We start from the raw sequence: 15,908 nt of genomic DNA on the forward strand, positions 1-15,908 counted from the left end.
TAGATAGATAGATAGATAGATAGATCTCCACTAGAGGGCGGGAATCGTGCTGTGTCGGTCTCGGTGGAGGGGGAGCGTCCATATGCGCTCAACTGTAATTCAAAACCAAGAAGGCCAGGGCAGGGCGAAGCCTGGCGGAGCGAGACGTGAATCCCCAAAGAAAGAAAAGCAAAACAACAGCCGTGCATTACAGTCTTTTGAGAAGATGTGATTTGCGAGGTTCGACTCTACTTCTGTATTTCCAGACGATATTTCTAGACATGTGAACGGTAAGACGAGCATTGCTTATTTAGTAAACATGATCGCCGCTTGTTTGCGGCTTTGTGACTGAATTAAAATGCATACTGTTTTTTTTAAAGAACGTTATTTATATGCCTAATGCCTTTGGCACTGGTTTGGCCGGAGAATGGGTGCTTTTTTGTTTTCTTTATTTTATTTCTCAGTTTATTTAGTCCTCTGCTTGTCTCATTGGGGTTCTCCTGCATAAAAGAAACATTGAAACGTCTTGGATGGAAAACGAAACGTGGCTTAGGACTTTGATTTATTTATTGGTGCAGCCTAGTGCAGTTTAATCTATTAAAATTACCTGAAATACGCTAGGTACACAGGACTATAATTTGTCTTCTTTTTAATTAAAAATATATGTTTTTATCCTATGGATTCCCATCTCAAAAGGACAGTGCCTTAGCCTTTAGTAGGCGCTTGTGCCACATCTGCTGAAGTGATTTTATTTAGGTTTCATTCATTAACTGAAGAAAAAAAAAAAAAAAAAAAAAAAAAAAAAAAAAAAAAATATATATATATATATATATATATATATATATATATATATATATATATATAAACAAACATTAATGACCACATAGGGAACAATGTCTCCACCTATATTAACTAATAATTACTGAGTTATGATATCATATAGCCCCTTAATACTCTGTCCAATCAGGGTGGGTACATTTAAATACCACATTACAGCTGTACTTAAAAGTTAACAGCCAAATTCCCATGAAATAAGATCTTTTTTCTGAACTCTACTGGTGGAGCCCCACAACTGGTCTGACTAGTTTAGCTGCTGCAGCTGACTGTTTCTTAAAGTGAACTCTGTATTACTAACAAACTACTGTACTGTTAAGATTGATCTAAAATGCATTTATTTTGATCCTCCAGTTTCAATGTGTGCGGCGGCAATTGTCAGATGTGATGATAGTCACAAACTGCGAAGGACAACAGTCATGGTTTTGAGAAATTGATTTTTCTGGATATAAAGACCTATTTACCACCACTGCATGGTTCAGGTTAATAGAAAACCAGATCTGCAAAACTTGCAGATGAGTCACACAGTGCACATGTGAACGGGAAACAGCTTCTGTGGAGAGCGCATGTGGAGTTAACGCATCCAAAAACGGTGGAGAACCAGCTTCAGTCATGTCTCTATCGGTAAGTTTGTTTTAAGTCACCACTGAAAAACACTCTCTGCTGTCCAGTCCTGAATATTCATATCCCCTGCTAGTATGGAGATGGGGTACTGGGGCTCAGCTTGCTTCAGAGCACCACATCCCCTGGGGGGAATGAGAGGGAAATTTAGAGGTATAAAAGGGGATGACAAAAGGGCCTAAAATTGGGGGACAGATGTTGAGCTCCTCCCCCACGAGTCTTCCTCATTATCATCAACTCAGCGCCTCTTTCCCTTAATCACTAATTCTCTCTTTCCCAAAATCACAGACCTCTGCCCTTACTTATGCATTCTCTCTATCAATATTGATTTACCCATGAAAGCATTAGTGTGGTGTTCTGAATATAAAAGACCTTGAGGCAACCCATTGCTTTCGTTATGTCACTCTAACTGTACAGTTCATATGCGTTGCCCTTTTCAAACGCATTTAAATGAGCAGTTCTTCTTCTTCAGTAGGCTTTATGTATGCTGAGAATTAAGGTCAGCAATTAAACTGCTATGTACTGACGGTCTTTTTTAAGCTACCAAATCTAAGCCATATTTGTGTGTTCTTTAAATATTTAAGTCAACTATGACCATGGCCTTAACCTTCCCTTATGTTACCTGGCTGAAGTGGCCAGGTTAGATCCTCTACGTCAGAGGTCTTCAACCCACTGTCCTGCAAACTTTATTTCCAATCTGCTTCAGCACACCTGCCTGAGTATTTTCATGCAATCTTGAGGAGCTTGATTTGCTGCTCCTGGTGTGTTTAATTAGGGTTGTAGCTAAACTCTGTGGGACAGTGGGTCTACTGCTCTACGTTGTTTCCTGTTTTTGACTTCCCTTACTAACACAATGCAGCTCAAACGCTGTGGAAGTTGAGTCAGCTGAAGGCTCTAATAAATTCATGTTAACTGAGTACATTGAATTTAAACAATTGAATTATATTGTTAGCAGTCTAGTGAAATTAGCGTTTCTCCTTCACTATTGCTGTCCTTCCCTGTTCCCATTGAAGGACTTGGTTAAAGCATTTCTTCTGCCTGTCTCACTTTTTTATTTATGCAGGTTTTTATTATGTTTTGCTGCCTTTGTTGTATGTTTACATTCATGCATTTAACAGACGATTTAATCCAAAGCAATTTACAATAGAGAAACATGAGCAATTTGTCACGGAGCCAGCAATATTCAGAGTACAATGCTAGGTTTATTAGAAACCTGGACTAAGAAGCTAGTCCAGAGGTGATTTATGTCTTGGTAGGATTTTTTAAAGCTTTGTTTGGTTTCTTCTCTTCCTCCTAATGTTTTTTTTTTTTTTTTTTTTCTTGTAGACAGTGCTTGCAAAGGCACTTTTTGACAATGCCGCTGAAAGCCCAGAGGAGTTAGCGTTCCGCAAAGGTGATATCCTGATGGTTCTGGACCAGGAGCAGGACGGTGGACCAGGGTGGTGGCTTTGCTCCCTACATGGTCGTCAAGGCATTGCCCCTGCCAACCGATTACGCCTCCTCCGAACTGCTCAGACTCTGGCTTCAAGCACAGGTACCGATACCCTACGAGCTCCTAGCGTGGACTCGGCCCATCTATCAACTAGCCAGCAGGGCAGGGTAAATGGACTGAGCACTGAAGATTCAGATGGGGTGTATCTCTCACCACCCAGCTTAGCTGAAGGGGTGTACCAGAGCCCTGGGGCTGGTCCTGCCCCTGCCAGGTCTGGAGAGGTACATCACCTCGATGGAGGAAGGCCACGATCGCATTCTAGTTCCGGAACCAGGCCTTGTCCAGATTGGGGTGATGTGGGTGTGGCAGGACGTCCCCGTTCACCCTCACTTAGAGGAAGGGGTGGCGAGTCAGGGACCCTCTACCAGACTCCCACTTCACCTGCTCCAGTGACAGCACAACACAGATCACAAGGTGCACTGGCGTCTGATTCAGTGTACCTGACTCCAAGTGCTGTTCCCAGGTCTGCTGCCGAAACAGCAGGGGAGGCTAGGTATTTAAGTCCACGACATGCAGGGGCCAGTAGTTCTGATGGATGCTACTTGGTGCCTAGAGCAGCTGTTGCTGCAATGACCAGTGAGAATTTATATCAGAGTCCTACAAGTGGTGCCCCAGTGGCAGGACAGTGTGTATCGGGAATGACTTCAAGACTTACGGATGGGATTGCACCCAAAAGCAGCCCATCTTCTTCTATTAGTCTTTCTCAGAATAAGACTGCTCTGGATGCCCCAGGGATGTACCAAACCCCAATCCCACCTGGGGGTACCTTATCAAGGACCCCTCAATCTGACCGCAAACACCCCGCTGGAACTGTAGGAGTGTCTGGAGCCTCAACACCAGGCCAGAATCTTAAGCAAACACCTCCCTCTGCCCGAGGATCCCAAAAGGGTACTACTTCAACTCCTCCTGTTGGTCGAGCAAAACTGGCCCAGGGTGGCCTGAGAGAATCCCCTCTACTTACAAGGGCGGGAAAGTCTGGGGTACCAGGGTCCCCAAACTTTGGCCACAAACCCCCTCCGCCAGCACCTCCTGTTAGAAGTGTGACCAGGAAAGATTTACCTCAGTCTAACTCGGTTCCCACCACCAAACCTGTTCTCCAGGCCAACCCTGCACCCCCACAGACAAACGTACTGGAGAAAGAGAGACAGGGAAATATAAATGGACACATGCAAGTGGATGAGATGAAGAAGAACAGTGAAATGGTGACCAAGAGGGAGAGTGCATGTTCTCAGGATGAGAAACCTGGTGAGGAGGTGAGATAAATGAGAACTTGATTGGAAAGAGGTTGTAGTTCTGTAAAAGATAGATGAGTTTTCTTCGAAGAGATAGTAGAGATGATGAAATAGATAGCGAGATAAGATTTTTAATGCTTATTCTCGTGTTCTTCAGGTATATGATACACCTCCCACAAATAGGTGGCAGCATCCAGTTCCTACAGTGCCTTCTGAAGAGGATGATGGGATCTATAACACCCCTCGTGCTGTACCCCTACACACTGACCAGGCCTCAGAGGTAAGAAATCAAACACTGAAGGGAAAAGCTAGGCAGAATGTCTTGCTCTTGTTTATACAATAAAAGTGAATGAGGACAGAGGTTGTCTAGCTGCAAAAAGATATTGTGAAATATCATTACAGTTTAAATGATTTTTTTAATATTTTAAGATATATTCCTGTGATGCAAAGCTGAATTTTAAGCAGACAGTCTTCAGTGTCACATTATCCTTCAGAAATCATTTTATTCTGTTTTTTTTTATGCTAAAGAAATGTTCACGGTTCAGAATTCTTTGATGAATATAAAGTTCAAAAGAATGTCTATTTGAAATTAATTTGCTAAAAAATCATCTACGTTTATATATCAGAGCTTGTGCACATTTACATACAATCTCCACATTTTCACATAATCTCTCCTTTTGTTTTTCCTCTCGCTGTTTTTCTTGTTCTCTGTTTCTCATTCTCTCACAACCTCCCCTTTTCTTTTGTTTGAAGTCACACCTTTTTTCTGCTTTGAGCTAGTCCCATGTAACACTTTTCTCTTGTTCACACAAGTCACAGCCGCCTGTCAGGTTGCGCCAGACCCATGTGGCTTTGTTCAGCCCTCCACCCACAATCTTTCTCACCCCTTTCCCTCTCTCACTTTTCTTTCTAATCCTCACTGAATCCTTAGCAATGGATTTTGTGCTTGTGCAGAGAATCAACTGTAAATAAATGTAGTATAATATATAATTATGTTTTATAATGGATTTCTGCTCTTAATCCATATATATTATTATTATTATTAGTCAGTCAAAGTGGAACCTGTGACATAGTGATGACCACACACAAGAGACACTCCAAGGGCATTAGACAATACATACTAGAGGCTAAAATACACTACACAACTTTTGCCTGCTTTTTTGTCCTGATTTGCAGTCTGGAGAAGTCAACACTAGCTGCCTAAAGTCACAGCCAGACAGATTTTGGGCAGTCAGAGTTGACAGGTTTCACAGAAAATCGTGTGGTGTACAGACTCAGATTTTTAAGCTTCCATGACACAATCAAGCTTGTCTGATATTTTGAGCTGATTATAAAACGCCTTTTTATTTGTCATGCATCTCCTAGCAACAAGACACATGTTTATGAGTGAATCTGTTGTGTTCGGAATTACTTGAAAGTCTAGTAGTGTGCGCTCCTCAGTCGTTCAGTCAGTGTATAATGCCTGATTTTGTTCTGTAATCATTTCAAAATTCAGCAGCTGTATAATGCCTAGTGTTTTAAAATCTTTTCAGAAGCTGTGTAGTGTATTCCAGCCTTAAACTGAACCGTAGCTGAGACTCCCACATAACAGTTAAAGAAACAGCATGATTTATGCTTTACGGCACAGTTTGCAGTTATAATTACTGTAGTTTGGAACTGAATGGAGTTTGGGATCCAAAATCTGTTGCAACTCTTTAAAAATTAGTAAACAGTGAGTAACTCTTTCATATCTTTCAGATTTATGATGTTCCCTCTCTGGCCCTGAATCCCTCCTCTGACCATCAGCAGCAAACCTACAGTATTTCAGGATCGGCTGCTGTGGCTGGAGATGCGGAGGATGAGGATGTGTACAGTGTTCCCAGTCTTCCTGGTTTACCCTTGGAGGCAAGCGAGATGCTGGGATTAACTGCAGAAACTGCTGGAAACGGACGTACCTATTCGATTTCCAGTACTAGAAAGCAAGACTTAACCTCTGAAGATGTGTCAGAACCTGATGGAGGCATCTATGACATGCCTGCCCTCACTCTAGAAATCCCGACATGCCGTTTATCTGTGTCAAGCACTGGCTCTGGGGACATCCAGTGGAAAGCGTCTCTCTCTGCTCTTGTCCAATCAGCCCTGACCTCTGCCTCTGTCACCACCACCCCATCCCGAGACCTCGCCTCCGCATTGGCTGAGATCCTTTCTGTCTGGAAGGCTGGGCATGTTGGTGATATTCCTCCAGTTCTCCAGCAGGCATGGTCCCGTCTCTCCGACCTCCTTCCTGCACTTTCGGTGTGTGGCACTGCCCCTCCAGCCGACGGTCTGCTCACGATGGTCCGCTGTGCCCTTGAAGACTCCGTTTCCCTTTTACAGAGTCAAGTGCGACCTCGTTTACCTTCCCAGGAGTCTTTGTCCCGGAGACCTCTACCTGCTTTGCCGGTGGCAGAGGTCAAACCGATCGCAGGGGACATGGGATCACGGAAGAGCAGCTGGATCCAGGAACGACCGCTGCCGCCTCCACCACCCGCAGCCTTCCCTTTGCCCCCGACATCAGTTTCTTTAGCCCCCACTGTGGGAAGAATGGAGGATGAGGAACAAGGGAATGAGTATGCAGGAATCGGCCTGACTCCTACACCACTGCCTTCATACCCTGTAGGTGATAGTGTGGGATACGTCAAACTGCAGGTTAGACAGCTGTTTTATGCATGGATATAATGCCAAAAAAAGAGTAAATGTTCACACTCTGATGTTTTTATTCAAGTATGAACACAAGTGTTCATCAGGCAAAAGGCCAAAGCACTTTACTTGTCAGATACAAAAACATCAGCTAACAACAGTAACTTTAATGTCAAATTAATATTTAAATTTTCTCAGGATTTATCATTCTGTCATATTCATTCATTTACAAACCCGATTCCAGAAAAGTTGGGACACTGTACAAATTGTAAATAAAAACAGAATGCAATGATGTGAAAGTTTCAAATTTCAGTATTTTATTTTAATGTTAATGTTAATGTTTAAACTGAGAAAATGTATCATTTTAAGGGAAAAATAAGTTGATATTAAATTTCATGTTCCAGATTCTCTGAATCTTTGGATGATATTATGGACTGTAGATGATGATAACTTCAAACTCTTTTTTGAATTTTTCTCTGAGAAACTCCTTTCTGATATTGCTCCACTATTTTTCACCGCAGCATTGGGGGAATTGGTGATCCTCTGCCCATCTTGACTTCTGAGAGACACTGCCACTCTGAGACCCTCTTTTTATACCCAATCATGTTGCCAATTGACCTAATAAGTTGCATATTGTTCCTCCAGCTGTTCCTTATATGTACATTTAACTTTTCCGGCCTCTTATTGCTACCTGTCCCAACCTTTTTGGAATGTATAGCTTTCATGAAATCCAAAATGAGCCAATATTTGGCATGACATTTCAAAATGTCTCACTTTCAACATTTGATATGATATCTATATTCTATTGTGAATAAAGTATAAGTCTATGAGATTTGTAAATTATCCCATTCCACTCACACTCACAATTTGTACAGTGTCCCAACTTTTTTGGAATCGGGTTTGTATTTCTCTTTTGACTGTCTGTTCGTGTTTTGGTGCCTGTATTCACCTTTGTTGAAACATTTCTGTGGTCTGCAGTTCTCTTTTTGTGGACATTTACATTTTTTGTTGTTGTTCTGTTTAGGGAAGCCAGAGCCTCTACCAGACACCCATACAGAGCACAGTTCTTCACAGCTTATTACCAAAGCTGACAATAAAGTAAGTCTTTGATTGTCTGTTATACTCCCAAAACTCACACACACTAAAGGATCATTCACTCAGGAGGTGTTTTTGCTTTTTCTCTGCACTATTTTTTAATTGTTGGTTGATATGCTGTACACCAGGGGTGCCCAACCCTGCTCCTGGCGATCGACTGTCCTGCATTGTTTAGCTTCAACCCTAATCAAACACACCTGCCTTTAATTTTTAAGTGAGCCTGAAGACCTTAATTAGTTGCTTCAGGTGTGTTTGATTAGGGTTGGAGCTGAACTTTGCAGGACAGTCGATCGCCAGGAGCAGGGTTGGGCACCCCTGCTGTACACCTTTCAGTGACAGTGACATCTTTGCATTGCATTTCACTGTTTTTTTTTCTTACCATGAGCACTGCATTTCAAAAAGCCATTGTAGAAAGATAATAACATTTATATAATTCCTTAATCAGACACCATTGCTACTCTAATTATGCATTTTTAGGTATCTTTAAGGAGGTAAGGGTCTAAATCTTTATATACAGTATTTTGTATGTTTATGTGAATTATGTTCTCTGTTTCTCTCCAGCTGAGTCCTTCACCCCCAGTCTCTCTGTCTCTGGAAGATTCAGAGCTGCTCTCCTTCTACTCCAACCAAAGTCTCTCTCATCTTTCTTGCCTGGCCGATGCCATCGATTCCCTGTTCACAAGTGTCCAAGGGAACCAACCACCCCGAGTCTTCGTTTCCAGGGGGAAAAGCCTTATTGTGACTGCGCACAAACTTGTCTTTATTGGGGATACACTTGCAAGGCTTCTCAGCTCTTCAGACCTCAGAGCAAAGGTTAGAACATAGATACTCTGGTTAGAAATGTTATTGAGAGTTTCTGTTCAAGTGTTATTGTACAAATTCTCGATTACAAGTGAATTAATGATACTTAATGAGTCACGCCACAACAAATCAAATTGTGAGTCATAATTGATAACCCAAGGGCAATAGTAAACATGAACAGTCTGGGAAGTGAAGAAGCTTTTGGTAAACATGTTGACGGGTCAGTTTCCAGTAAAACAGGTGACATTATTTAAAACACACACACACACTGTTTGTCTCCTCAGGTCACCACCTCCAGTGGACGCCTCTGCCAAGCTCTGAAGGCTGTTGTCATGGCAACTAAGGGTGCAGCCCAGAATTATCCTTCAGTCCCTGCTACGCAAGAAATGGTGGACAAAGTAGCCGATCTATCCCAGCATGCAGCTGGTTTCTCTGGGCTTTTGCAGCGATTAGCTGAGATATCTTGATGTTATTTGTGGGCGGATGAACCTTTGTTTTCACAGTGGAATGCCTTATTATTATTTTTTATTTTTGAGGATGCATCAAAAGTGTGTCAGTGCTTGTATCAGTTCAACAGTGATAAAATGATCAAACAGTTGGTGAGTATATGTTGGAGTGTATCTGCTTGCCTGTGTTGGTTTTGACACTTTAGGCTGGCCTTTCTTTTTCTTTTCTTTCTATTTTTCTTTTTTTGTTTTGGGTGCCAAGCACACTTATGCGTTTTAATAACTTATTGATGGATGTTTTGTTGAAGATGTTTGCAAGCTCAGGCACATTTTAATAGCTTTATTTTGTCCCCTTAACCATATTGACAATAATGAGGTAAAAGTGGTCTTCTATATTTAAGGGTGCTCTCGTAAACTGGTCTAATTATTCAGTTTGTTTGTAAATGTGAAGTGGCCTTGGTGTTATAGAGATTGAAGTGACTAATTTGACAGCCCAGGAGATTTCACTTGTTCTGCACATGTAACCAAACAGATAAAGCTAACACAGTTTCAAATGTTTAACAAAAAGGAATACTTGATTATTTAAACAGACATGAAGAAAAACTGTACTTTTTGAATGAGAGATTTTTTCCCCCACAATGCTGATTTAGAGGTAAACCTGTCTGTCAGGTCCACTCGGCCTCTTTCTTCACACTCTTTGTTTCACTCACTTATTTTTTTTTTCTTCCCATAATTCTCACACTCCCACATTCGGTTTCTTCACATGCTCGCAAAGGCAGCTCAATGGCAAAGCAGTTTGGGCAACAACTCTTGCACAATAAATATCATACAGGGTTATTGTTTTTTTTTAAATAGGCTATGCAGCATTTCTGAAAACAGCAATATATATCTAGTAGCTTCCATAGTAGGCATTGAAATGCTGGTGCTTACAATATCTTGTACTCAAACAGGCTTGGTTCTAATTAGACTGAGCTTTGTGAGTATTGAACAGTGCTTACACAGGTTGAAACATGCACCTGTTTCCCTCCTGTCATGAAAAATCAAGTCGGTGTCATAAATGTACTGTCATGTTTACAAGACGCCCTCATAGTCTGTATCTCAGAGCCCTTTCTCCATCTGTTAAGTCCTCCATCTGCTCTCTTTTTCTGGCTCCTTCCCCCGTCTTTGTCTGGAAATACCCACATCTCTTTTTATATTCAGGATTGACGTGCTGGCTACCAGTACAATGCTGTCAGTGTTATTCTTGCTGTTCGGTTTGACTGGTTCATTGCATCTTTACAGTTAGTGACTCTTGCAATTGAATAATTCAGCCATAAAACTGTCATAGTTTAAATCTCAAGTAGCCTTCCCTTTATTACTGCCTTTTTGAAAAAGAGACCTTTTTAGTTTTTACATTTTTTGTCAGTCCTATCTCTATGCATGCAGTGGAATTTTTACTGAAAATTTTCACATTTCCGGGTTTCTCAGCAGCGAAAAGTCTTCATAGTTGGGTTAACTTGAAGAGCAGTGATTGGGAGAGTACCACAATTTTTGCATTCCCATTTTCTAAAATAGCAAAAGAAAAACTCAACGATCGTGTTTTCATGACTTTCAATAAAAGGAAAAAAATTGAGAGAGACTGATAACGGCAGTCAGAAGAGAGAACGATGTCAAATTTACCATCCCTCCCATAGACGCTGCATTAGAAACACCCTCGCAATAGCGTTAACTGTTTGTGTGTGTGTGTGTGTGTGTGTGTGTGTGTGTAATTTGATGCAAAGGTGATATAAAACAAATAATAGCGTTATAAATGAACATACATTTAAAAAAAAAAAAAATACAAATATGAAAAACTTTGGAGGATTTGCGGTGCTGATGACCATTAAACGCGTCATCACAGTCTTGTGAGAAGGGTCTCTTCTGAGGCTGATTATGGTTTACTCTGGTGTTGGTGTGTTAGTTGACTCAAAGCGCTATCTGGTGGACTTTATCAGTATTGCTACCCAAACTAGCCTACTTGGATAAGTAAAGAAAAGAACGCAACACCTCGACAGGTACTTCAGAGTATACTTATAAACATTTCCTGGTGGATAGACTAAGCTTCATAATCTCTGCTTTTGAATGAGCTCACCTGTCCGTCTGTACAAAATAACTGTGTATATAAACATTACAAATATACAATAGACCTCAAGCAAGCGTTCCTATCAAAAGACTCACTTATCTGGTTTGTCTCAAGTTCTTAAATTAAGTGCTTATAGTAATGCTTAGAATTGATGGCCCTATATAATTATATTTATTTGATTTTGTTAATCAAATGTCTGCATGGCTTTAAGTTGCTTATTAAAGAAAAATGATGCACACATAACAGGGATGTTTCATGCAACTTTGCATTAATAATTCAAAGTTTGCTTTAAGAATGTGATTTTTCTTTTCATTTGGTACCAGAATGTATTTTTGACATGCATATTTTGTGCTTCTTTACACTATGTTGATGTTCATTTTGTGTGTAAGACACACTGCACAGGAACTTTGCATATAGGGAGTCTTTGGTACTTGTCAAACGGGGAGATTCTTCAAAATACATTTTTGTTACGGAACAAAGTTGTGGTTATTTCACTTGTTTTGTCTCGTGTCATATTTTTCTTGTTTAAAATGTTTATTCTTTAGTATGTTTCAGTGATAATCAGTCTTTGCTGGTTTAGCTGGACTGGTTTTCCAGCCTAACCAGATAAAAAAAAGTCCTTAAAACCCCTCTAAACCAGCAAATAGACCATCCTGGTAGACCAGCAAACCATTTTAGGATGGTTTTAGAAACTGAATTAAGCCTGCTTCTTGATGTGACTTATGAAGGACACAGGGGTCACAACATTAAATGACTATAGAGTGCAGTCTTAAACTGTTGCTGTAAATAACCTGGATGCAGATTGCAGTTTGCAAGAAACCTAGCAGAAGGCCTCGTACTTGTTCATAATTGTGTCAGTGTTTTATTCCCAAGAACAACAAAGTGACAAAACACGCTCTGTAGAGCAGTTTGTCTGTTTAGGGTTACTGTAGAAACATGGTGGCGACTTCCATGTAAGGGGACCCACGGTGTATGTATATAGAAACTGCTCAATCTAAGGTAATAAAAACATAACGGTTCATTAAGTAAGGTCTAAGATACGTATATTATATTGCATTTCTGTAAATAGATCGTTGTAAATATTACACATTGCACCTTTAAGATAAATTGGTTGAGGCAATTTTTGAATAACTCTGAATTTGTATGGAACACTATTCCCAATTATATTTTTTCTAAAGTTGGTGGCCTCCCCTTTCTGTTGGTATGTAATTATAATTTTTCTAATTATCAAACTTCCATAAGCAGGTCCTTTTGGCCTGGCACTTAATTTACAAAAACAATTTTAGTCCCCACAGGTACTTCATTTGGAATAATCAAGATATTTTATACAAAAAAAAAAAAAAAAAAATTCTGATTGGTTCAATAATAATATTCTTTTGGTTTCTCAACTTCTAAATTCAAACGGTCTCTTGCTTTCTTATTCTGAATTCTTAACTAAATATGGTATACCTTTCACCCCTCGTGACTTTGCCATAGTGATGGATGCCATCCCCAGTGGAGTAATTGCGCTGTTAAAAACTCAGTTGATTCTTTACCTTCTTGTATTTCTTGGACACATCCCTGTGAAACAGCAATAGGATAAATTAGCTTTTTGTCCAGTCCCTCTCTCAGAAATAGAAAGACTAGACAGATCTCTCAGAAAGACATAATTACTATCCCTTCTGTGATATCTCATTGGAGTAATTCTTTTGAAGGTATTCCTTGGAAGAAAGTGTGGTCCTTACCTAACAAATATTTGATTACTCTTAAGGTTAATGAGATATCTTTTAACGCCTGAAGCTAAAAATCATCATTTGTGTTCTACTGAAGAAACAAAGTCACCTACATCTCGGATGCCCTGAGGGTAAGCTGATAAACATCAAATTTTAATTTTTGGGTGAACTATCCCTTTAAGTTATACACCGATTTTACCCTGTCAAACTTTATCTTAAAAAAAATGTTTCCTGAGATGGATCCCCTCTGCTCCTTTTGCGGAGTGGAAGATGAGTCTGTAGGTCATCTTTTTTGGGATTGTGTCCATGTTGCTACCTTTTGGGAGAAATTCTGTATATTTGTACGTGTCTTTATCTTAGACAATTTTTCTTTGGTGTTTAAGGATATCTTATTTGGTTTTTATAGCTCTCGAATGTAAAAGACAAGTATTTTCTAATAAATCTATTTATTTTCCTAGCTAAATTTTTATACATAAATGTCAATTTTTGTCTGTTAAACCTCTATTTCTTACTTTTCTTATTTTTTGTAAAGACCTGTAGTGTTATTTGGATACTATATCCTCTTCCAGCAATGTCAAAGCCTTATTATTTTTGGTTTATCTTTGTATATTGTTTATATCAAAGCTATATCTGGTTTGGTTGTTATAATCTAATTTGATCTGTAAATGTGGCGTTTTTTTTTTTTTTATGTTCAATAAAAAACTTAAAAAAAAAAACTATTGGAAACCATTCATTTCAGTGCTTCTCAAGCACACACAACTTGAAAGACAATTAAACAACAGCAGTTTTGGCATTTTAACGCAGTAGTTTACCTCTCGGAAATCTGGCCAGTAGTTATATTTTATGAAACGTGTTAGTTTTAGATAATAGGCAGTTATGCTATATTTGCAGTTAGATAACGTGAGAAACACCTTAATAGCGATCATAACCAGATTCTAGTTGTCATATTTTTAAGTTTTTAGTCTTTTTGCAATCTTTCTCTCCCTGTAGGAAGTTAATTGAGTTTCAGTGAAGACTGCCCATTAAAGAGTTTCCCTGAATGCAGCTGGTTGTCTTGTGTTTTTTGTACGTTATTTAAATTTTTTGTTGGGTTAAATTCAATATTTTCTTGCCTTTTTTTAACATTAACTTATATTGTCTTCTTACATAAATGTCATAAAATAATACTGGGATATGAGTAATTAATCTTTTTAAATTCAACATTAAAAAAAACACATAAACAAGTGTTTGATAATGTCTAAATATAAAAAGCAAAACATAAAATAAATAAATAAGCTATTATGACCGGTAAAACTCTTTACAGCAACTAGACTAAAGCTAAATATATGAAGGCTATATTTATTAAACAGCCATACGGGCATCTAGTGGTTAAACCATGCCAATACATTGGAATATTATTTTTCTGGCCACAAAACGTCTCTAATTTGCCTCTTTGCACTGGAATTTAAAAACATTTTCTCTATTTTAACCCTAAATACTACACGAATTGCATTATCAATAATATATCAATAATAAGCATATTAGAAAAAAATATTAATCCTGTCTCAACATCACTCCCCAGAATAAAATGCGATTGTAAAACTTAGCAGTAGTTATCAATTCACAATAAATGCATATGATGTGTTAATAATCGCTAGAAATTGCTGAAGATATAATGAAACTGCTGTATAGCCTATAGACCCATTCAAACATATTGACAGCGCGGAGTTGTTTGGAACTATTGATAACTCCATGAACCACGTGACCGCGTGGAGGCGAGATCAAAGCGTGTCACAACCTGTTTTTATACAGTCTATGGTCACAACTCTGTTTCTCAACAGCTCCGAGTTGTCATATGATGCGATTTAAATTTTTCCTTTCTCTTTGGAGTGTTACAAGCTCTTGGTGCATGAAGAAGATCTGTAAAGTTGCAAAGACTAAAGTCTCAAACCCAAAGAGATATTCTTTAAAGGTGCTGTATGTAGGATTGACACAGAGTGGTTGAACACGCAGGTTGCCAGATTGACGACACAAACAAGAACGATCGCAATTGACGATGAATTAAATTAAATACTGTGTTTTTCGCCAACTGGCAACCCGGGCTGCCGAAATACAATTGGGTAAACTGGCAGTGGGTGGGTTTTGCAAACCAAAACAAAGATCGACATTCCGGACCGGATGCACATTTACAAAGGAGAATTACTGACTGTAGCATTGTTTTTCAGATAAACAAGTATGTTAACTTAGCATGTTTCTTAAATATCTGCAAACATATTATGCTATTTTTTATGCTTTAGTATAGTCAAAATCTTACATACAGCACTTTTAAGTTTAGACTCCTCCACGCCCTCCTAAAAAGCCTCGTTTAAACACGCCCCCACATGGCTACATCATGATGTGGGAAGATTTGCATAGCACCGCCCAAATGCTCACGCAAAGAAAGAAGGCGTAACCTTTGATTCTCGCTGTTGCTGCCGGCGCCATGTTATGGAGACACTGTTTCGTTGTGAAATTGAAAATACTTTGTTTGGCCTTCCAAAAGAGGACCAACTAGAAATCAGTGGTTAAGTAGTATTTAAAACACTGTTCCAGAACAGTTCAAACCAAATATTCATATGTGTGCAGCGCATTTTATGGAGGACTGTTTCTTGATCCTGGGAGAGAAGACTACAATGTTCTGACTCACAGTCTGTAAGTACTTTTACATATGTAAAGGATTTGCCCCTGATGATTCAAACATGAGTTTTGAGCAGTGTAGAGCAGAGCTTGTTGTTTGTCGTTTCTCTGATCAAAAATGCAGAAATGGTTTTATGTTTACGCGGAGCGATGCAACGCAACACGTAAAAACCATAGACTGTATAAAAATATGGACGTAGTATCCGTGACGTCACCCATAGACTCCTGAAGAGCGTTTTTCAAGCTCAAAGTGTGCAGAGCGGGTCGTCGCCATCTTGACAG

At 39.4% G+C, this 15,908-nt stretch overlaps 1 protein-coding gene across 1 annotated transcript; it reads left to right on the forward strand.

Annotated features, from left to right (window-relative positions):
- Positions 1-52: 52 nt before the first annotated feature.
- On the forward strand, positions 53-9,892 carry LOC109055764 (enhancer of filamentation 1-like). Its single transcript, XM_042759806.1, has 8 exons — positions 53-269; positions 1,168-1,437; positions 2,761-4,179; positions 4,316-4,438; positions 5,896-6,826; positions 7,841-7,914; positions 8,473-8,724; positions 8,997-9,892. Exons 2-8 carry the CDS (start codon positions 1,426-1,428, stop codon positions 9,177-9,179), a joined length of 2,994 nt encoding a protein of 997 aa, XP_042615740.1. The 5' UTR covers positions 53-269; positions 1,168-1,425; the 3' UTR covers positions 9,180-9,892.
- Positions 9,893-15,908: the final 6,016 nt, after the last annotated feature.

This window comes from Cyprinus carpio, chromosome A7 (assembly GCF_018340385.1).
Source record: "Cyprinus carpio isolate SPL01 chromosome A7, ASM1834038v1, whole genome shotgun sequence".
NCBI lineage: Eukaryota > Metazoa > Chordata > Actinopteri > Cypriniformes > Cyprinidae > Cyprinus > Cyprinus carpio.